The sequence below is a fragment of the Gekko japonicus genome, unplaced genomic scaffold, assembly GCF_001447785.1.
Source record: "Gekko japonicus isolate JY-2015 unplaced genomic scaffold, Gekko_japonicus_V1.1 scaffold321, whole genome shotgun sequence".
In the NCBI taxonomy this organism is placed as follows: domain Eukaryota; kingdom Metazoa; phylum Chordata; class Lepidosauria; order Squamata; family Gekkonidae; genus Gekko; species Gekko japonicus.
Genome location: NW_015169181.1, coordinates 989,643 through 1,010,113, shown reverse-complemented (window position 1 = coordinate 1,010,113; position 20,471 = coordinate 989,643). Strand labels below are relative to the sequence as shown.

Genomic DNA, 20,471 nt, shown 5'->3' with positions numbered 1-20,471 from the left:
CGTTTCAAAGCCGAAGAGCCAGCGCTGTCCGAAGACGTTTCCGTGGTCATGTGGCCGGCATGACTAAACACCAAGGCGCACGCTGTTACCTTCCCACCGAAGTGGTCCCTATTTATCTACTTGCAATTTCTTGCTTTCGAACTGCTAGGTTGGCAGGAGCTGGAACGAGAGACGGGAGCTCACTCCGTCATGCGGCACACTCGGGTCTCGAACTGCTGAACTACCGACCTTCCACAGCCTGCAGTTCAGCGTCTTAACCACTGGAGCCACCGCAACATTAGCATATAGGAGAAAGTAAAAGGGATAACTAGGGATGCCACTGGAATGGATGGGGCTACACTTGCTCTGGTTTGGGGGCAAAAACTCTATGGTAGAAGCCAGGGCTATTTTTGGGCAGGAACGCACAGGAATGGAGGTCCGGCTGGCTCCTGAGTTGGCCACACCCAGAAGGAATTAATTAGCATAATAGGCCACACCTAACAGCAGAAACTCATTAAGAGAAACTCATTAGAAGTGACGTTGCTGATGTTGGGGGCGTGGCCGAGCTCGTCGGGGGGGGGAAACCATATGACACGGCTTCGGGGGCGGGGTTTCCGCCATGGTGGAAATCGGGCCTCTGAAGCGGGGGATTCCCCGCCCCCCCGGCCCCATTTGGCAACCCTAGGCTTAACATGCAAAAGAAGTTCCTGCTACAAAAAAAGCCCAGGGTTTTGACAACAAAGTAAACAGAATAAGAAGCAAAAGGTGGGTGTGGTAACATGGGGGTATGGCCCAATATGCTAATGAGCTGTGGTGTCAGGGGTGTGGCAGTTAAGTATGCGGACTCTAATCTGGTAGAACTGGGTTTGATTCCCCACTCCTCTACTTGCACCTGGCTGGATGACCTTGGGCAAGCCGTAGTTCTGATAAGAGCTGTTCTTGAAAAAGCAGTTTCTCTCAAGAGCTCTCTCAGCCCCACCTACCTCACAGGGTGTCTGTTGTGGGGAGGGGAAGGGAAAGGAGTCTGTAAGCCACTCTGAGACTCCTATGGGTAGTGAAGGGTGGGGTATAAATCCAATCTCTTCTCTTCTTCTAATATGCTAATGAGTTTCTGCTGTTGGGTGTGGCCTATTATGCTAATGAGTTCCTGCTGGGCTTTTTCTACAAAAAAAAAGCCCTGGTTACACATAATCTAGAGGTTTGGGGTTTTTTTTAATTTTGGGGGGGCCTGTAAAGTCACAGCCGACTTTCAAGCCAAGAGATGTTCAGAGGTGGTTTGCCATTGCATGTGTCTGCACAGGGACCCTGGACTTCCTTGGGGGTCTCCCATCTAAATAGTGAGCCCGGCCAGTCCTCTTTAGCTTCTGAGATCTGACGAGATCAGGCTACAACAGCTGAAATCACAGCCAAGCGAGATGTGACTCTGGGGAATGTGATCAGATATCCCCCAAGCGTGTAATTTAGCTGCGAAAACAAATGCTGAGGACAATATGGATCAGGCTTCCTGCCTTACGTAATTTCCTTGATCATAAAATGCACTTTCCCACAGTATCTTTAAACCCTCTTCAAGAAAAATGTGATCCTTATTGGGATTCCAAACCATAGCCCCCTCCCGCTGCCTCTAATTTACACAATGGACCCCCCCAGTGTTGAATTATTTTGGCCATAAGCAGATGCAGACAGTGGCGGCTTCCATGCCAGCGTAATTTCCTGTGGTAGTGTAGTTTTTGATGGTTTCTTGCAACAGAGATTCCAGGCAGCCCCTCCCCCTTCGAATTGTGGCCCTAGGTTAGGACAAAAACTACGTAGTAAACCGCTCTGAGACCCCTTAGGGGTCAAGGGCAGTATATAAATCTAATTGTAAAGTAAAGTAAAGTAAACTATAGGGAATTTTCTTGAAACTTCCCGATAAAACAGCTGAGGGAAGGACGTCGAACCAAGCCAGCATGAACGCCCTACGAAGATGGGGCTGAATCAGTCTTGCCAGATATCCTGAGGAAATGTGGCTGAAGGAGAGTCCCATACTCAAGGGAGAGCAATGTCTGTGCGCAGGTCTTCTCAGATCTTGCCCCTCTATATCGAGGAGTCTTTGTTTGAGTAAGGCAAAAGCCTTCTGCTCAGACAAAAGTACCAAATCATCAAAACTAAAGCCAATTACAGAGCCCCCCCCCCTCTATATTAATCAACCAAGTTGATAGATGGGATTCTGTTAACATGTGTACCACAAGACTGTTTGGGCCACATCTAAAATGAAGGCGCAGCCAAAATTTAAAGGTTATGGTCCATGCCATCGTAATTAACTGTCTTTGGGTTGTCTCCAGGCACATAACTGCATATGGTACACAAGCTGGTAGCCCCAAGATTTTCTTCAGGAACTTAGATTGAACACGTTCTACAGCTTCATTGCACGCTAAGACCCAAATTGGGATACCATAAAGCAGTTTGGCAGGTATTTTGTGGTTAAATACTTCAAAAGCAGTGGGGATATATTGATGTCCTTTGGTGTAAAAGAAACGGGCAATAGCAAGGGCGTTGTTAGTTGATGACTTGACTGCTTCTTTGATATGTGTAGCCCAACTGTTAGTATAATGGAAATAGATGCCCAGATATCTAAGGCTTTTAACTTGTTCAATTCCCCCCCCTGTATAATCCAGTTATGGGCTTCCAACTTTTCTCGAAGACAATCATTTTGGATTTATCAAAGTTCAGGGACAACTTGTTCTTATTGCAATAAGCAAGAGTTTGTGCAAGCATCCTTTTCATCCCCATTTCTGAGAGAGAGAGAGCAGGACAGCATCGTCCGCATACAAAAGTAATGGGACATGCCTCTCGCCTAGTTTAGGGCAATGGCTATCAATACTCCTCATAAAGGGGTCTAAATCATTTAAGAAGAGGTTAAATAGGGTTGGAGCAAGATAGGAGTCCAACTTTGCTCTGCCTCTTGCTCCCCACTAACAGGTACATAGAAGTCTGGGGACACCCTGTTGCAGGAATGAACAGTCATTTATAAACAATCCAGTCAAAGTTCTCTTGGCTGTTGCCTTGGTGCCGTGCTGTTCAGTAACCGTCAGGGGGTAAACCAGTTAATATATCACTGGGCTGTACCAGGAGTTCTGTGATTTGCAAAACACTCTGAACTTTTTAATCAGTTAAGGAGGCCAGTCCAACATTTTTAAGGACTGTCCTGGTTTTACCTCCATATGGGGCTACCCTTGAAGCAGCCCCGTAGCTAGCAACTTTTTGCTGGGGGGCCAATTTTTTGCTCAGGGGGCCAGCCATTATATGTCTGTATGGAGCTATGAGCATTCTTTCCTCCCTGCCCGAGACTGTGCTGGTTCAGATGGGGCTGATCGACTAACTGCAAATCAGTGTACTTCAGAGCTGTGGAGCGCACAGCTGGAATCCTGTGCCTTGTCTCGCACAATGACTTCCCTGCGATCCCATGCAGCCCCCATTTCACTGACAGGCATGTAGCTACTGTGGAGCTCAGGGGGAAGAGAAGCCAAGGCTCAGTTTGGGGGCCCTGGAAGAAACGTCAGGGGGCCGGGCCTCGTGGGCCCCTTGAAGACAGTTCATCTAGTCCAGAACCCTGAGGCCTACCTTTGGTGAGTAGCTGGCGGCAGGGTCAATTTGGCTGCGGTCACACGGAGCATTAGGCATGCGAGAGAGACGGAAGATAGGCGGATTTTCCAGGCGCGATCAAACCGCAATATCTGGGAAGCGTAGAGCTCCCGTGGCTAACCCGAGGCTTCCCGCCGAAGATGCACCGTAAAAAACTAGTACCTCCAAGGTACTAGTTTCCAGAAACCGCGGGGCAAGGGCGGGCGTCTGATCACGTTTCCGGTGGTAGCTCGTGGCATCCGGCGCCCGCCCATGTCCCATCGCAAAAAGGTTTTTTTTCTTCAAGTCTCCACGGGATGCACACAAGCACCCAACGGCGCATGCGCACACTTTGGTTAAAAAAAACACACAACCCCCGCCAGGCCGCTTCTTTGACATATGATCGCCCCCTCTCCCCGATCCACGGGACGTCAGCTACACGTTTGATCCGGCGGCCACGCAGTAGTTCGCTCCAGGGCAAACAGCCATGCCTCCCCCCCCCGCGATATCCGGCCTACGAAGATTTATCTGTGGGTTACCAGTTAGTTTTCAAGGCCAAATCAAGATTCTGGTTTTGATTTGTAAAGCCTTAAACAGAGGGCCCTAATTATTCTCACGCAATTAAAGCAACATCCAAGGGTTTCAATCATACCTTCAAAATAAGAAAAAAGAACAGTTTATGTTTCTGTTGTTGTACCAGCCTGCAAATGGAAAACCGACATGCCACCCTTTGGGGAATCTCAACCTGCTGAAATACAGAATGGCAGCATTTTTTATTGGGGGTGGCTCCTTAGATGCTGATTTATGGTGCTCTCTTCTGGGACATTCATTTGAAAGCAAATTATTCTCATTTTGAGCCCTGAAAAATTAGCAGACAAGAAAAGATCGCTAACTGTGGTTTTTGTGACAACTCTGTTCCTGGTGTTCCAATAGAGAGAGAACGGGACTTCTTAAACTGTGCTCCTGTGTAAAGTTCTGTTGCCTCCCTAGTCTGATGCCCAGGATCCAGAATGCAACAACCACCAAGCACCTACCCGAAGGAAAGACTCACGTGAAGGGTTGCTGCCAAGTCCTTGCAAGCTCTGAGGGGACTCTCGGAACCGGCCCCGGCCGCTCTGCCTCCGGCTCCGAGTAATCCAGGGGACCCAAATTGCCGAGTGAGGACGGGAGAGCGAGCGCGCCGGGCCAAGTCACACCCACTCTGCCCGGCTGGGAAGGGAGCGGCACCCAGGATGGAAGGGGAGGCGCGCGCACACACCCCGGGAAGATTCTCTGGCTTTATAACTGACCCTCGTCGACCCCGACTGCATTTGGAGCTGGAATTCCATAACGGGCTGGCTCAAGCGGTGGTTTTAAAACTTTGCTACTAGTATTATACTTATAAAGCATATATGGTATGTAATACTATGTGGTCATAAGATTTGGGGGATATTAGCTTTTGCAAGCTTTTGCAAGCCATATATACTGACGAAGGGACTTTTGACTCTCGAAAGCTTAGGACAACCCCCCCCCAAAAAAAAAAAACAAAAAAACTTTACTGGTCTGGAGTTGGGGTGCTTTCCCACAAGCGCTGCTCCGCGCTCGCTCTTCTCTTTGGCCCGATGTGCTCCTTTCAATTTCACACAAGCTGCTGCGCAACTGCATTTTGCCCTGCAGCTTCTGCGATTTTCGCCCCTCTACTCAATCCTGTTTTTTGAGGATTGAGTAGACACGGCCTCAGCGGCTTGTGTGAAATTGACACCTACCATCGGGGCAAAAGGGAGGAGTGAGCGCGGAGCAGCGCTTGTGGTCTTATTGCTACTTGGACTTGCATTTAGTTCTTCTGCTGCAGACGGCTACCGTCGGAAACGAAATAATTATAAGACACTATTTTATCAACTGGTCTCAACAATCAGAGGGGTGAAGAAGGAAGGCAATAAATGCCAGTGCATCGTCAAGGGTGCTTTAATCGCGGGGGGGGGGGGGGGAGACAAGTCCCTGCCCGCGAGGCGCTTCCATTCTGGAGTCACCCAGCATGGCATCAGAATGCTCGGGAGGATCCGCACATGTGTTCAAAACTGGCAAGAGCCTAATTTTGTTTTTGGAGTAGGGTAATCATACACGCTTTAGTTGGTTCGTTGGGCACGTTTTAGACTGCTTTTGGGAGCTGGTTGAGAAACAGATGGTGGGGCCCTCAATCAGCTCCCCCGCCCCCCACGGTGGCGTAGAGCTCGGCTTTAGGACCTGGCGGGAAACACTGAAAAGCCGCAGGTCTGGGGAAGAGCCGCTACTGTTGTAATGGAGACAACTTCCGGCAAAACAAACCCGCGGAGTGCTGTGATTTTCTGCGGCACATGTGTACACGTTCGCATTGAAGCCCATTCGGTTTTACACCGGAAGTGTCCTCTCTGGCCTTTCCTTTTGCGCCCCCGGTCTCTGTGCCCGCTCTTGCGGCGCGTCTGGATGACGCCATCACGGGCCGCGGCCTGGACGTGTGCAGCGCGTGGTTCGTGGCCTGTCTGGCGGCGGCTGTGGCTGCCATGGCTACCCTGGAGGGACCGGTGGCGTCGGCGGCGTCTCGCAAGCGGCGGCCCAAAGGGCAGTACGTGCCGGCGGCCAAGCGGGCCCGGCCGGGCGGGTCGCGCCAGCTGGAGTCCGGCATGTGCGGCATCCTCATCACCTGCAACATGAACGAGCGCAAGTGCGTGGCCGAAGCCTATAGCTTGCTGGGCGAGTACGGGGAACAGCTGTACGGGCCCGAGCAGGTGAGTGGGTGGGAGGCAGGTGGGCCAAAGGTCTGCCTGATCCAGCAGCCAGATGCAAGCAGACAGCCCCAAAACGTCCCTAACGAGATACAGAGCAGGGAGGTTCTGCTTCGTTACCGTACCGAGTAGCTGAACAAGCTCTCCTGGGTCAGGCCAACCTAGAGGGGTGCACTGCCTCGGAGCATTGGAGATTCTGTTTTTGTGGCCCTTTTGTTGCAGAAGAAGGAACTATACCGGATCAAGCCAAAAGGTCCAGAATCTTGGTTTCCAACAGAGGCCAGCTTGATGCCCGCCAGCAGTACATGGGGCTTTTCTGCAGGGAGGTACACTGCCACTGATTGTGGAAGATCCATTTCGATGTCATAGCTAATAACAGAAGTCGTTCTGGTGGTTGAGGTGAAAGTGTGTATATGCCCCAGTACCCTGCTATCCCACAGTGGTCAACCAGGTGTCTCTGGGAACCCCACAAATGTGGCATGGAGTTCTTCCCTAATTTAGGGGGAGCTCCATAATTGGATTGCCACATTTAGAGGTAGCATACCTCTCTGAATACCTCCTATGGGGTAGGGGAACTTGGGCCTCCTTGCACCTTGGCTATTGTGGGAAAGAGGGTGATGGGCATTCTCCGATGCTCTGGGGCAGTTTGCTACTTAAATGGACCTGTGATGCTTTCCAGTTGGGCTTAAAACATTTGTAAGGCAGTGCTGTTTAGAATTGCTTCCCCCCCCATTGTATTTGTTTGGATCATAATGAATGTGTTGTGATTTTAGTTACCATGCAGCACATAATCATATTGAATCATAGATGTTGGAAGGGGCCATACAGGCCATCTAATCCAACCCCCTGCTCAGTCATCACCCAGTGCAGGCTCACCCTAGAGCATCCCTGACAAGTGTTTGTCCAGCCGCTGCTTAAAGACTGCCTGTGAGGGGGAGCTCACCACTTCCCTAGGTAGCTTGGCAAATACTCTTACTGTAAAAAAAGTTTTTCCTGATATCTAGCCAGTACCTTCCTGCCCATTATTGTGAGTCCTATCCTCTGCTGCCCTCCTCTAAGTGACAGCCCTTCAAATACTTCAAGAGAGCAATCGTGTGCCCCCTCTTCTCCAGACTGAACATTCCCCTCAGCCTTTCCTCTTAGATCTTGGTCTCCAGGCCCCTAATCATCATCATTGCTCTCCTCTGCACCTGCTCCATTCTGTCCACATCCTTTAGGAAGTGAGGCCTCCAGAATTGAATGCAGTACTCAGGTGCAGCCTGACCAAGGCACTGTACAGCAGAACTATGACATCTTGTGATTTGGATATTATGCCTCTGTTGATACACTTTTTTGTTGGTGCATCACACTGGCTACTCATATTTAACTTGTCCACCTGTACCCCAAGATCTTGTTTACACACACTGCTACTCAGAAGTGTATCCCACATCTAGTATGCATGTTCCTCATTTTTGTTACCCAGATGTAGAACTTGGCACTTATCCTCGTTAAGTTGCATCTTGTTCACATCTACCCACTTTCCCAGTGTGTTCAGATCTTGTTGAATTCTAGCTCTATATTCCGTTGTGTTCACTGCTCCTCCCAATCTGTTGCCATCTGCAAATATTTTATTTTAGCAGTTCGTTCTCTGATTGTATATTGTGATCTATCTTGGGGCCTGCTGAGTAGACAAAGGCTGTATGCAAATATTTTAATGCACAGTTCTAGCTCTGGCAATTCTCTGATTGTGGCCCAATGCTGTGCTGTGTGTGAACAGTTCATAGAGCACGACGACAGCAGAGGGTCAGGAAGCGAGGAGGAGGAAGAGGAGGAAGATGATGCCGAAGCTGCTGTGAAGAAGGAAGTCGATCAGATCCGTACTTCGACAGAACAGAAGCTGAGACGCTTCCAGTCAGTGGAAAGTGGTGCTAACAATGTCGTTTTCATCCGGACGCTGGGCGTAGGTGTGTACATGAACCGCGGAATGTGATTGCATAATGAAAGTATATTGTCAGTATGAGCTGGTGACAAACTACTCACGTTTAGCAGCCCTCTGGAGGAGCTCCAATATTTGTTTTTATGAATCGGCTCGTGGCTGAAGACAGGTTACAGCCAGTGTTCTGTCTAAGCTGAGTTAGTGTGAGCTAGCTCAGTTTTTTAGCCTTCAGTTCACACATTTTTGTCTTAGCTCCGGGAGGATGGCTCCAGAGCCAACTAATTTATGCAGTAGCCAAAATCGTTTGCTCACAACTTTAATGCTAGTAGCTAACAAAGTAGAATTTTTGCTCACAAGACTCCACAGCTTAGAGGGAGTATTGGTTACAGCAATATAAACTTAACAAAACCCATAAAAATTCACATGTAAGAACCTAGCAAAACTAGGCTGAGGAGTGAACGCTAAAAGGGGCCTTACGGAATAAAGGAGTCTTCAGCTGGACCCAGAAAGGGTCCAGCAAGGAGATCGTACCTGGGTGGGATGGGGGGTGACCTGCAGAAAGCTGTTGTGGGTGCTGAGAAGGCTGTGGAGAGGGTTCCCTTGAGGCCAGCCTCAGCCATCGTGTGTTCCTGCAAAAAAGAGCTTCCTTATCTTGAATCCAGGCCCTGCGAAGAGTTGAATGTTATGACCAGCAATTCGAAGTGGGACCCGGAAGCAAGCTCAAAGCCAGTGAGATTTGCCTGGAACAACCGCAATGCAGTCATTGTGACGGGTTTTTGTTACCAGTGTAGCCAGCTGCCACAGGCTGAACCTGCTAAATTTTATGAATCATTTGCAGGAAAATGCCTTGCGGAAGTCTAGCCCGGATGTCCCTGAGACATTTGTGATTGCAGTCGGGCCTGCCTTTTCTCGAAACAGGCACAATTGGTGCTCCAGCTGGAACTTGAAAAACCAGGGGTCATTTCGTAGAAAAAGAGCTAGGGGAACTCATTAGCATAACTCATTAGCATATGCCACACCCCCTGACATCAGGGGCCCGGCGGTGGACCTGCAAGGCCAGCGGGAGTGCGAGGAAGCCCCGCCAAGGCCCTCCCTGGCCCCAGGCAGGCAGGGGTGGGGAGAGGCGGGGAGGAAGCAACTTACCCTCCCTTTTCTCCTGCCTCCTCCTGGCTGAATGACGGCTGGAAGCGGGGCGGCTGGAAGCAGGGGGCGGGGCTTCGTCATGTGCCCCGCCCCCTGCACCTCACCCGGGGGAACTGCGACTCCCCCCCCCCCCGAAATGACCTCTGTGAAAAACCCTCTTTCGGACCCCTCCGTCACCTGGGCATTTGGTGGCTTTCTGTTTCAGGGAGTCCAGTCCAGTGCAGGTTGACACTTGTTCGAGGATCAGCACAGCTATCCATCTGTAGCAATTCTGTACTGCCTGGATTATGTGTTAGTTTGCCCTCTTCCAGCCCCTCACAGCCTCTGCATGTCTGTCACAGGTGTGGATTGGGTCGGGTTTCTTTTTAAACTCTTGGCGTGACACCTTTTCCCCTGATCAAAATAGCCCTGACCTGTGGCTGCTTTTAGCCACAGTGCGAGGGAAAGACGGGTTACGGTGCCACCTCCCTCCCCAAACTAAAAACAGCCAGGGGGAGGCCAGTCTTGTTATCATTAATATCTATGATGGACTAAGTGTGGTACAGGAATAAAAATGAACAGGTCTTTTCATTGTAAAAAAAAATACCATGGAAGGAACAGGCTGAAAGAGAAAAAGGGAAAACTCTGCACTGGCTGTATGGGGCTAGAATAAAAGTTGGAGTGTTCTTCTGTAGTTAATATTGGTGTGTGTATGGGGAGCCCTCTCTGTTTTCTTTTTTTTAAAGATTTTTATTATTTTTAAAGACAAAGCAAACATGCAGTGGGAGATATATTAATCTATCAGTTCTTTCTTTTACAAACTCATGTCTAAATTGTAGTACATTTATGAATTTCACCTTGTAGCATTAATAAAGTCTCTTGCAAAAAATAACAGCTCTGAAGCTCATTTGTCCTTAATAAGATTCCAATAATTATATTGTTCACTTGGAGTAGTCTTCTAACCAACTGTAAAACCTTGCCCAGGTACTTTCAAAAGTTGTTTCTGGTTGGCCTTTCAAAGTTAAGGTTAGTTTGTCCATTTCGGCTGTTTCCAGGATTTTATTTAAAATTTCTTTTTTCAAGGGTGTTTCGGTTCTTCTCCAATATTTGGTGTATAGTATTCTAGCAGTTGTAGTTATGTACAAAATGAGATATGAATAATTTTTGTTACATCTCTCAGGTATAATATTTAACAAAAACATTTCAGGAACAAAGGGTACAAAACATTACAGATATTTTTGTAGTATTTCATGAATCCATGCCCAGTATTTTTTTTGCTTTCTCACACAGCCACCACATATGATAAAAGGAACCAATCTTATTTTGACATTTCCAACAAACATTTAAACATTTAGGGTCAAACTTAGCCAAATGTTCAAGTAATATACCATCTATAAAACATTTTATATACATTTTCTTTATATGAAATTGCTGTTTTCTGACCTGCTGCAGGCATTACTAACTGTAGTCTTTCTTACGCTTTAAATTACTGTTTGCTTTAGGCTGTTTGGGTTCTTTCTGTTCTTAAAGGTTTTGCTGGTTATTTTAGCCTTGTTGCTCTATATTTCCCATTAAGTCAATGAAAAATGGGTGCTTTCTTCTTGTAGAACCCGAGAAGTTGGTGCATCACATCCTGAAGGACATGCATGCCACCAAGAAGAAGAAAACCAGGGTGATTCTGCGCATGTTGCCCGTTTCCGGCTCCTGCAAAGCCTTCCTGGAGGACATGAAGCGTTACACGGAGACCTTCTTTGAGCCCTGGTTTAAGGCTCCTAAGAAGGGCACTTTCCAGATTGTGTACAAGGCTCGCAATAATAATCACCTGAGTCGGGAAGAAGTCATCAAAGAACTGGCAGGTATGTGGTTTGTTTGCTGAGGTGAGGTGGCAAGATGGGAGGGGGCTGTGGCTGAGTGGTAGAGGAGCTGCTGTGCACATAGAAGAGCCCGGGTTCAATCCTTGGCACCTCCAGTCCAAGGATCACATGCAGCAGGTGTTGTTGGGTTTTTTTGTGTGGGGGACCTTTATCTGCCTGAGACATCGGGGAACAGCCTCCAGTTGCAGCAGAAACAATATTGTGCAAGGAAGACTCATGGTCCAGCTTGGTTGTACGCCAGCTATATATGGTCAGGATGGCATACGGGCTACAGGTGAAACAAGATTCCAGACTGATTCAAAGCTTAACCTTTTGCTTTTGAGAACAGGCTCAGAGGGATTGTTTGAAAACCTTCCACCAGGGGCGGGGTGAGTTTAAAAAGGCACTGGGTCAGTTGCTAAGGATTTTGAGGGAGAAAATAAGTAGCCACAAGCATTGTTTGACTGAAGTAGATTCTGATAATTCTTTGTGTAAATGACTGAAGTAGGTTCTGATAGTTCTTTGTGTAAATGGAGGTCATCTGTGGGTTCGGTAACTTCTCTTGCAAAAGGTTCCAGTGTGACAGTGGATGGGCATGTTTTGGGTTCGATATAGGTGCAACAGCCAGGGGGGGGGGATGCACACAAAAAAACGGGGAGGGGGTGATTTATTTATTTATTAAGATTTATACCCCGCCCTCCCCACAGAGCGGGCTCAGGGCGGCTTACAAGGGGGAAACCCATATAAAACAGATAAAAGTAATAAAACATTAATGACAATTAATAAAAATTATACTCAATTTAACAAGATGGTCTCCGGATGGTTCTCCAGGGTGATGTTATCCTATAGCTCAACCAGGTAAATCCAGTGGCCACGCAGAAATTGTGGCAGATCTTCCTGGGCCATCCTTAACCCCAATGTTGTCCACTTCATTGGTGGCGGTGGTAGTGGTGGCCCCTATGTGAAAGCCTGGCGGAAGAGCTCCGTCTTACAGGCCCTGCGGAACTGCATAAGGTCCCGCAGGGCCCTGATCTCCTCCGGGAGCTCGTTCCGCCAGGTAGGGGCCACCACTGAAAAGGATCTGGTCCTAGTTGTGGCGAGCCTTGCCTCCCGGGGGCCTGGAACCACCAGGCGATGTTGTGCCCCGGACCGAAGTTCTCTTGGGGGTATATATGGGGATGTCGCTGTGCCGCTTCTGGGTCCAGTGCAGAAGTGACAATGGGTAGCCCTGGGAACTGTGGGAACCTATGGTAAAACCCTAGATTGTCCAGCAGTTCCTAGAGCTACCCGTTGCCCTTCAGGGTTGTACCCAGAAGTGAGGTACTGGCACAGAAGCTTGACAGCCCTTTTATTTTTCTCCCACCACCACTCAGAACAGCAGTGGCAGTGGCAATCAGCAGAAGGGAACCCTACTAGGAATCCAACCCACGCACCTCAAATAATTTGTCAAATGTAGGGCTGAGACGGACTGCACTTTTTGAGAGACTTATAAAGTATTGTACATAAAACTACAGGACTGTGAAGGGTTAATACTTCACAGAGCCTTGAGTGACAGGCTGTTCCAGGCAATCTGATTGGTTGGCATCAGCTGAGCAAAGAAAATTTGGTGAGAGCCGGCTGCTGAAAAAATTGAGTCAGACTCCTGCCTTAACTGTGTCGAGACGTGTGTTGAGATCATCTTAGGCTAGCCCCCCTGACAGAAAAGGGGCTTTTGTGCTGACAAAAGTCAGAATTCATCCGTGACTGAATATAGTCTTAATTCAGCATTAGCTGAGAGCAGTTTGAACATAGTGTCCTGTGGGAAGGTTTGGCGAGGAGGCTTGGGTAGCATAAGAAGTCTCCCGTCCAGGCCAAAGGAAAAGCGGATAGATCTTCTAGGGAGAGAAGAACAATCCCTTCCCAGTCAAACAGGGAAAGTTATCTCTGAGGAGTAGAGATCCCTGGTCTAGTGTGATTGGAAACTGCTTGTGGAGACTTTGAAAGTCAGTTAACAACTGGAGAAGATTTCTGGTGCTCCAAGAGAAGGGGTTTGGGTACTGGGAAGGGGGTACCTGCCTTCTGGGCACCAAAAGAGCCTGCTGCTATACAAATAAAGTGAATTGGAGTGGTTTGGGAAAACTCAGGAACATAAGCCTCTCAAAATAAAGAACTATCGTAGCTGTGAATAATTCAAGAAACTCTCAAGCCTGATCTATAAGAATAATTTTACCGCCGTGTTTTCAACCCTTGCCTTCACCTAACCTTTTCCCCTTGGTGTTAAATACAACCTTCTGGTTTTTTTGAATTTTAAAAAGCGTCTCAAGTTCCATTTTCTGTCATTTGAGTTAAAGGGAGACCTTAACCGTTCCCTCAGGTCCAGGGCTGAGAAAATAGCCATTATATATTACTGACCCAGGGCGGGACTGCTAAAGCTACTTTATGGAGAAGAATACATGCTACCAGGGCTGCTCAGTCAGTGAAGGGACACAAAAGAAAACCAGAGGGGAAACCCTTGCCTCAAAGGAGGGAAGTGGGCGGGGTCTGTCATAAAAGCACTCTCAGCTTATTTGTTTAAAAAACTAATTTGCTCAACTCTAGTCTTTGATCTGGATATAAGCAGGGCTCCTTTATAGAAGGTTTCATTATGTGATCAGGCTTTGTGATTGCAACCAAATGTTGTCACGCAACACTTTCCCTAACTTCTGGTGATGAGATGTTTGAAGATTCTGCAGTCGTGCGCAGTTGCTGGGTGGCGACTTGGGTCCTTTGTGAGCCCCGGCGTGTCTTTTTGAGTGGGGGTGAGTTGTGGGCTCTGCCGGCCTCAGGGTTTGTGGAGTCCTGTGTTGGCCGACTTTGTTCTATGGTTTGTCATGGTGACAAAGAGAACCTGAGAGAAACTTGCAGGAGCAGACAAAATCACACACACCCCGTCCCTGCTTTCTCTTGCGTCTCTCCTCCCTACTGCCATGGCTGCTTCCGTCTCTTCCCTGCTTCCGTCTCTTCCCTGCCCTGTTGCCGCCACTTCCTCATCTCCTCATTCGCTGCCTGTTCGCTCCCAGCACTGTCCTCTTTTCTCCCGCTACTGTGGCCACCTTCTTTACTACCTGCTCCTCTTCCTCCATGACTTTCCTCGTCCCTACGTCTTTCTCCATCTGTCATTGCTGCCATCTTTCTTCCCCACCACTCTCACGTGGCTGCATTTGTTTTCCTGCAATTGCTAAATGGTTGCTGGTCTCACAGTGTAGTGTCATGTGGTGTCATTTTTCAACAGTTTCAGTGGTGAAGCCCCTTTACCTGTTGTTTTTTTTTTTTGGGGGGGGGGTTCTGGAAAGCTGGGGGGTTCCCTGTCAGACCCCCCCGTCTAGTTACACTCAACAGCTCTCTCTTGGTAGTGATACGTTTATTGAGTTATATGCAAGATCCAGAAAGCCACTGTGTTAGAACTGAAGACTTTTGGCAGACACAAGCTTAATATAGATAATTCGAATAAAAGCCCCTTTTCCTTCCCCTCCCAGGCACAGGTCACATTCACAGCACGCCTAATGTTGCCAACCAAGTGAAAGATAAATGTCTTGGTTATCTGCAGTCCAAGTTGGTACGGAGAGTTTCTCAAGGACACCTTCCCCTGGGAAATAAAAAGGAGGGAAAGGAGGCTGACTTGTGAAGTTATGTCTCCTAGAAGCAGGCAGACTTGATTCCGAACCTGGGGGTTTCATTCATTATGGTTTGTATTCGTCAGTGGACCCGCCCTCCCAGCATTTACCTAATTCCATTTTTAAAGCCACCTGAGCTATCAGTTGTTGAGACAACATGTGGCAATGAGTTCCAGAAGATGTGTTTTGTTTTGGGGTTTTCCCATTTTGGGTCATTTTTGTCGGACACAACTCTGCTGTCCGTCAGCTTCAGTGAGTGCCCCCGAATTCCAGCAGTTAGAGGAAGGAACAAATTATCTCTCCCGTCTCCCCAATATTCACAATTCTACAAATCCTGATCTTTTTTCCCCTTCCCCTCCGTCTTTCTTCTGTTTTGCAGGAGTGGTTGGCCACCTCAATCCAGAAAACAAAGTTGACCTGAGCAACCCGGAGTTCACCATCGTGGTGGAAATAATTAAGAACATCTGCTGCTTGAGTGTGGTGAAGGACTACGTTCTCTTCCGAAAGTACAACCTCCAGGAGGTGGTGAAGGGCAGCCAAGGGGATGGGCAACCAGGCGCCCCGAAGGCGCCGCAGGAGGGCAGCTTGGAAGGGGCCGGCCTGGCCGAGGGGAAGACGGAGGGCCAAGAGCCTCACGTGGAGACGGCCGAGGAGGAGGCGGCCAGTGACCATCACAAGGACGGTGACCATTAACGGGCTTTGGGAGAGCGGAACCCAAAGGACCACAGACTGTTAGCAGATGAGCCAAGGGGATGGGCGGGGGTGTGTGTGTGTTAACTAGTTGTCAGCTCTCCAGGTGGTGCCCAACAAAAGTTAGTCACTGCTGAGAGCACCTCAAGAGAAGCCACGTTGTCAGAGGCTTGTTTGCAGTGTCCCTTGGGACTAACTCTTCTTATGTGGACCCCCCTGTAAGTATTAAAGGTTACACTCCGGTGCTGTTTCCTGTGGGCTTTTGGAGCGGGTGATAAAATGCATCTGCAACACCCGAGGCCTGGTTATTTACCACCAGATGTCCTGTTGCTTCACAGTGCCGTTGGGTTTTGCAACCCTGGCTGGCGATGGCTGCTTCTGGCGATGCTGCCAAAGTTTGCACTCCCCATGGTGGGGGTACCAGCTCTGGCTGCTTGCAAAGCCCGCCTGTTCCTCAAGGTGAGGACAGCAGCCCCGAAAATCTTCTCCAGCCAGAGAAAAGTGTCACCTGCTGCTCTGCTGTGACCTTGGCACAGGGCCGCGTGATTGGGGGGGGCGGGGAAGGTCTTCCTTCTTTCCTGGCAGTTGCCTGCTCTTGGCCCATTGCTAGAAAAGCAAGTAAATTGGGATGGAGCTCCACAGCAGTCATAATGCTATGAGTGCCATGGGGCTTTGAGTGCCTCCTTCATGCCCACGGTCAGGCCTTGGACAATCGAAGCCATGTGCTGATTTATCTAAGGCCAATGAGGAGGCAATTGGAGCTTTCCTACCCCTAGGTGTTCTCACTTTTCGTGCACCAAGTTTTGGACATCCGAGGTTCCATCCTCAAATGGATGGGCTGTGTTGCAGGTTTCACTGAGCTTTATCCCAGCGTATCTTCTGAACTGGGATTCAGAGTACATTCAGATCCTTGTTCCAGGAAAAAAAGCAGTGTGGAGCTCAAAGAATAAACATGCAGAGGGTTCTCAGCTTTAGCAAATGTTTTAAATTTTGGCATAGAAGTTATATATTAAGAGCCTTCTTCAGAATGCACCCTGTAGGTTGCCATTGTTTTAGAAGACACGGGATAAGAGAATGCAGGTAAGTTGAGCAAATTTGGCGATTCCTCTTTCTCTAGGGCCATTTGTTCTTTTCCACTCGCTGCCAAACAGTTAAATGTTTTCGGAATATAGTTTTCCAAGTGAATCACTCGCCATTTTGGGAAAATATGAGAGAATCCTTTAGGACTAGTGCCTTTCTGACTTAGATGACTCACCAGATTCTCAGCGAGTGGATTGGCCCGGGTTGTTCTGCCACACAAAGCCACAGCTCTGACGTCACACCAAAACCAGGTCACTCTGCGAACAAGCCTGACAGGGGCCTTGAGGTCCTTCTGTTTGTACGCCGCAAGTGGACTAGCCCTGATCTACACAGGTGATACTATGAGTTCAGGGAGGGGAGGTTGAACAGACTGTACCACTTCAGAGTGCAGGTAAAAGTCAAATTTTACAAGTTGCCCTAAATGCTGTATGTGGAAAACTAGCACAGCAGGGTTTGGTGTTGGACTCGAACCGTTCTCCCTACTAGAACGAAGTTTGATTCCAGGGGCACCTTTAAGACCGACAAAGTTTAATTTTGGGCATAAGCTGTCATGTGCATGCACACTGAGCATTCACACGAAAACTTATACCCAGAATTAAACTTTGTTGGTCTCAAAGGTGCCGCTGGACTCAAACTTTGTTCTGTTGCTTCAGACCAACACGGCTACCCCACCTGAACCGTTCTCCCCACCATGCTAGCTTCCATCTGAACCTGCAGCAAATTTTATTTTTTTGCATGTGGGGAGCATGTAAAAAACGGCACCCCCCCCCACTGCACCTGTATTCTGAAGTTGCACCACCTCAGTCTGCTGCTTGAACAGACCGGGCTTCAGTTCCACTTCGGCTCTTCTGCCAAGTCGGTGCTGAGCCCTCGCATCCAAATTGGAAGCTGCAGTTCATTCCTGTTCACGAGCCGTCCTTTCCAGGTCCGGTGGACTGGGGGACTGTGGGTTGCTGGGAACTGGGAAGTAACTAGTGGCAGACATCCCCAGGGGCCAAGTGAAGCATTATGGGAGGGAGGTTCGAGTGGTCTCCACCTCCCCTTCTCGTGCACTGTTTCAGCAAGCCAAGAGTGGTAGGCAGTATGATACTCTTTGGTTCTGGAGAGGAGGCGAGGCAGACGTTCTCTCGCACCCCCTTGGATGAAAGGGATGTGGGGGAAGAGTGGAGCAGGGTGAGGCGCATCCCATTGTCTCTCCTTCCTGATTTCCCAGACAATTCCCCCCCCCTCCACACACACACAAGAGACTGCGCACTGATCCACTCTGGAAGGAACACTGCAGTTTCTTTGGGGGATAGGGAGATAAATCCAGATATCAAAACCAACTTCGACTTGTCTGTGAGGAGCAAGAACACTGCTAGTTTGCTGGGTTCAAGGGTTCCCTCGCCCTTCCTTTGGCAAATTGGTCTTAGCTGACACTTGTACACAGCTGGTTCCCTTCACACTCCCCTGGCTGCCTCTTGTGGCTTGTGAAAACTGGAAGAGGCAGCCAGTGTAGCTCTGCAGCGCCAGGCAGCGGTCGCCGGCTGCTCCTTCCTTGGTGTAACAGCCACAGGGATACCAGACTGCTTCTGTGGGAGGGATGAAGCAGCTGTCACTTTCCCAGGTGAATGGCAAAATGCACCTACAGCAGGAGATTGGTGTGTGTTTTCAAAAAACGTTTTATACCCTGCCTTTCAAAAAGAATTTCCTAAGTGTCTTCTAATAACTAGGTGCAAACGTGTTTTTGAGGGATTTTCCCCCTGTCTACCGAACAACATTTTGGGGGACATTGGCTTTTCATTTGGCTTCAGAGCATCTTCCCGGAAAAGAATCCTTGTAGTTTCACATATCTAGCAAGAGGTAAAATGTTTCTGTTTTGTATATTGTCTTGTGTACCTTGCTTTTTTAAAAAATAAATCTGGTTTTGTTCCCCTTTGAAACTGGTCTTTGTTGGTGAATTTTCTGCCTATTGGGGTTTGAACTTTGTAAAATAATTCAGGGGTTCTCTAACATTTTTTTTCTTGTACAAACTGAATGTAGCTGAGTAGTCTTACGTAGAGATGTAAAATTTCCGGAAATTTTTGAAGCTCAGAAAAAAACCCGGTTTTTCCCGGAAAAAAACGGAAATTTTTGGAAATTTTGGAAAAAAATGACACATTAGCATTTCTTTTGTCTTTTCTAGATTGAAAGTCATCTTTTTTAGGAACTTTAGGAACATAAAATATGACTATGAACATTTTTACTTGGCATGAAATAATCACAACTAGCATATTAAAAATATAGTGTATCCAAACAATTATTACAAACAGAATACCCACACACATGCAAAAACAAAACTGAAACTTTTTTATTTTCTTCTGACAATTGCACCTCCTAAAGGAAGAAATGCATTTTGTTCTTGCATTGGAGAGTTCAGTTTGTAACCTAGGACTTGCTTGTCCTCAGTGCACAGAAATTAGATCAATCTGATACCATACATATTTTTTAGAAATGATTTGCATATATATATATATATTAGAAATGATTTGGAAAATATTTGAACACCTTGTCTTAAAATATTTTATTCATCATGTTAAAATAAAACGTTCCAAAATCAATTTTTTTTCTTTTCTTTTTTCAATTTTTCCAATTTTTCGGAAAAAACCAAAAAGGCTTCAGGAAAAAAACGGTTTTTTTCTGAATTTTCCCGGGTTTTTTCTGGGCCTTCACATCTCTAGTCTTACACAAGTGTCGGTTGCCGGTCCTAGAATTGTCTGTTCTGACTTGCAGTGGATCTCGCATCACCTCAGAGCCTGAGATCTTTGAGTACAGACCATCTCCAGTTCAGTCTCTGACAGCTCTGGTTCCAGAGGCCAGGTAGCAGGGGGTTGGGAAAGGCAGTTACCAGCTCGAGACTCTGGAGAGCTACTTTCCTGCCCTGCATGGACCAGTGCTCTGGTGTAGTACGAGGCAGTTAGAATCATAGAATGTCAGAGTTGGAAGGGACCTTGCAGATCATCTGGTCCAGCCCCCTGCCCTGCACTCTGCAGGAGCATAGCCATAAGATAGCCCTACAACATGCCCAAAAGATGGTCGCCCAGCATCCGCTTGAAATCGTCCAGCGAAGGAGCATCCACCACCTCCCGAGGCAGTCTGTTCCACTGCTCAACCACTCTTACAGTTAGGATGTTTCTCCTGATATTTAGCTGGTAACGACTCCCTGGTAATTTCCACCCATTAGATCTAGTCTTGCAATCCGGAGCAAGAGAGTATAGATCCGCTCCATCTTCTACATGACAGCCCTTCAAATATTTGAAGACTGCAATCATGTCCCCTCTAAGCCTTCTCTTTCCCAGGCTAAACATACCCAACTCTTTCAGCCTTTCCTCATAAGACTTGGATTCCAACCCTCTCACCCTCCTGGTTGCCCTCTTCTGGACACGCTCCAGTTGCAGGTGTCTCAGGAGTATTCTGCGCACGTAGGCAGTGATCTGTCCATTTGAGTGGTGTGTCCTACTGTGAAGAACTTTTATTTTAGAGTTCTGTTCCACCTTTCCATCAGTGTGCTTGCAAATCAAAAGTGTACAAACAAATTCACATTCAAATTGACACAGTAGAAAATTGGGAAGGAGCCAGTTCTTTTTACTGATGGAAACTGGGAGCTCAGGCTGTCACGTAAGGGGCTGCAAATGGAGCCCCCCCCCATTGCCCTTCCACTGTTCTGGATTGGTACCAGCAACGTGGGGTGGGGCAGGAGTAGTCTGTGGTGCTTCCCTGTGTTATGGGTAGTTGTGTTTTCTTCAGGTGTCTTCAAGTAAACCACAAATGTCAGGCTTCTGTGTGCACGTGCCTTTCTGTGCCGTTATCACTTCTAAAGCAGCCTTTCAGTTAACACTAG

General features: G+C 48.0%; 2 protein-coding genes across 2 annotated transcripts in view; one reads left to right on the top strand and one right to left on the bottom strand.

The window, feature by feature from the left end:
- Positions 1–6,031: 6,031 nt before the first annotated feature.
- On the top strand, positions 6,032–17,173 carry THUMPD1 (THUMP domain containing 1). The gene is made up of 4 exons (XM_015416122.1): positions 6,032–6,323; positions 8,077–8,263; positions 10,965–11,213; positions 15,222–17,173. The coding sequence occupies exons 1-4, from the start codon at positions 6,099–6,101 to the stop codon at positions 15,533–15,535; spliced, it is 975 nt and encodes a 324-aa protein (XP_015271608.1). The 5' UTR covers positions 6,032–6,098; the 3' UTR covers positions 15,536–17,173.
- A 344-nt stretch (positions 17,174–17,517) lies between these two features.
- The window catches only part of LOC107114577 (acyl-coenzyme A synthetase ACSM4, mitochondrial-like), a 23,862-nt gene continuing 20,908 nt past the window's right edge, over positions 17,518–20,471 (bottom strand). Inside the window, 1 exon segment of the mRNA XM_015416114.1 lies at positions 17,518–17,583. Coding sequence (XP_015271600.1) covers positions 17,518–17,583 — 66 coding nt within the window.

What these genes read in the sequence shown, in the direction of transcription:
- THUMPD1 (XM_015416122.1), top strand. Translation starts at nt 6,099, where the DNA reads ATGGCTACCCTGGAGGGACCGGTGGCGTCGGCGGCGTCTCGCAAGCGG. An exon ending in AGCTGTACGGGCCCGAGCAG is followed by an intron (nt 6,324 to 8,076) that starts GTGAGTGGGTGG and finishes GTGTGTGAACAG; the next exon opens with TTCATAGAGCACGACGACAG. An exon ending in CATCCGGACGCTGGGCGTAG is followed by an intron (nt 8,264 to 10,964) that starts GTGTGTACATGA and finishes TTCTTCTTGTAG; the next exon opens with AACCCGAGAAGTTGGTGCAT.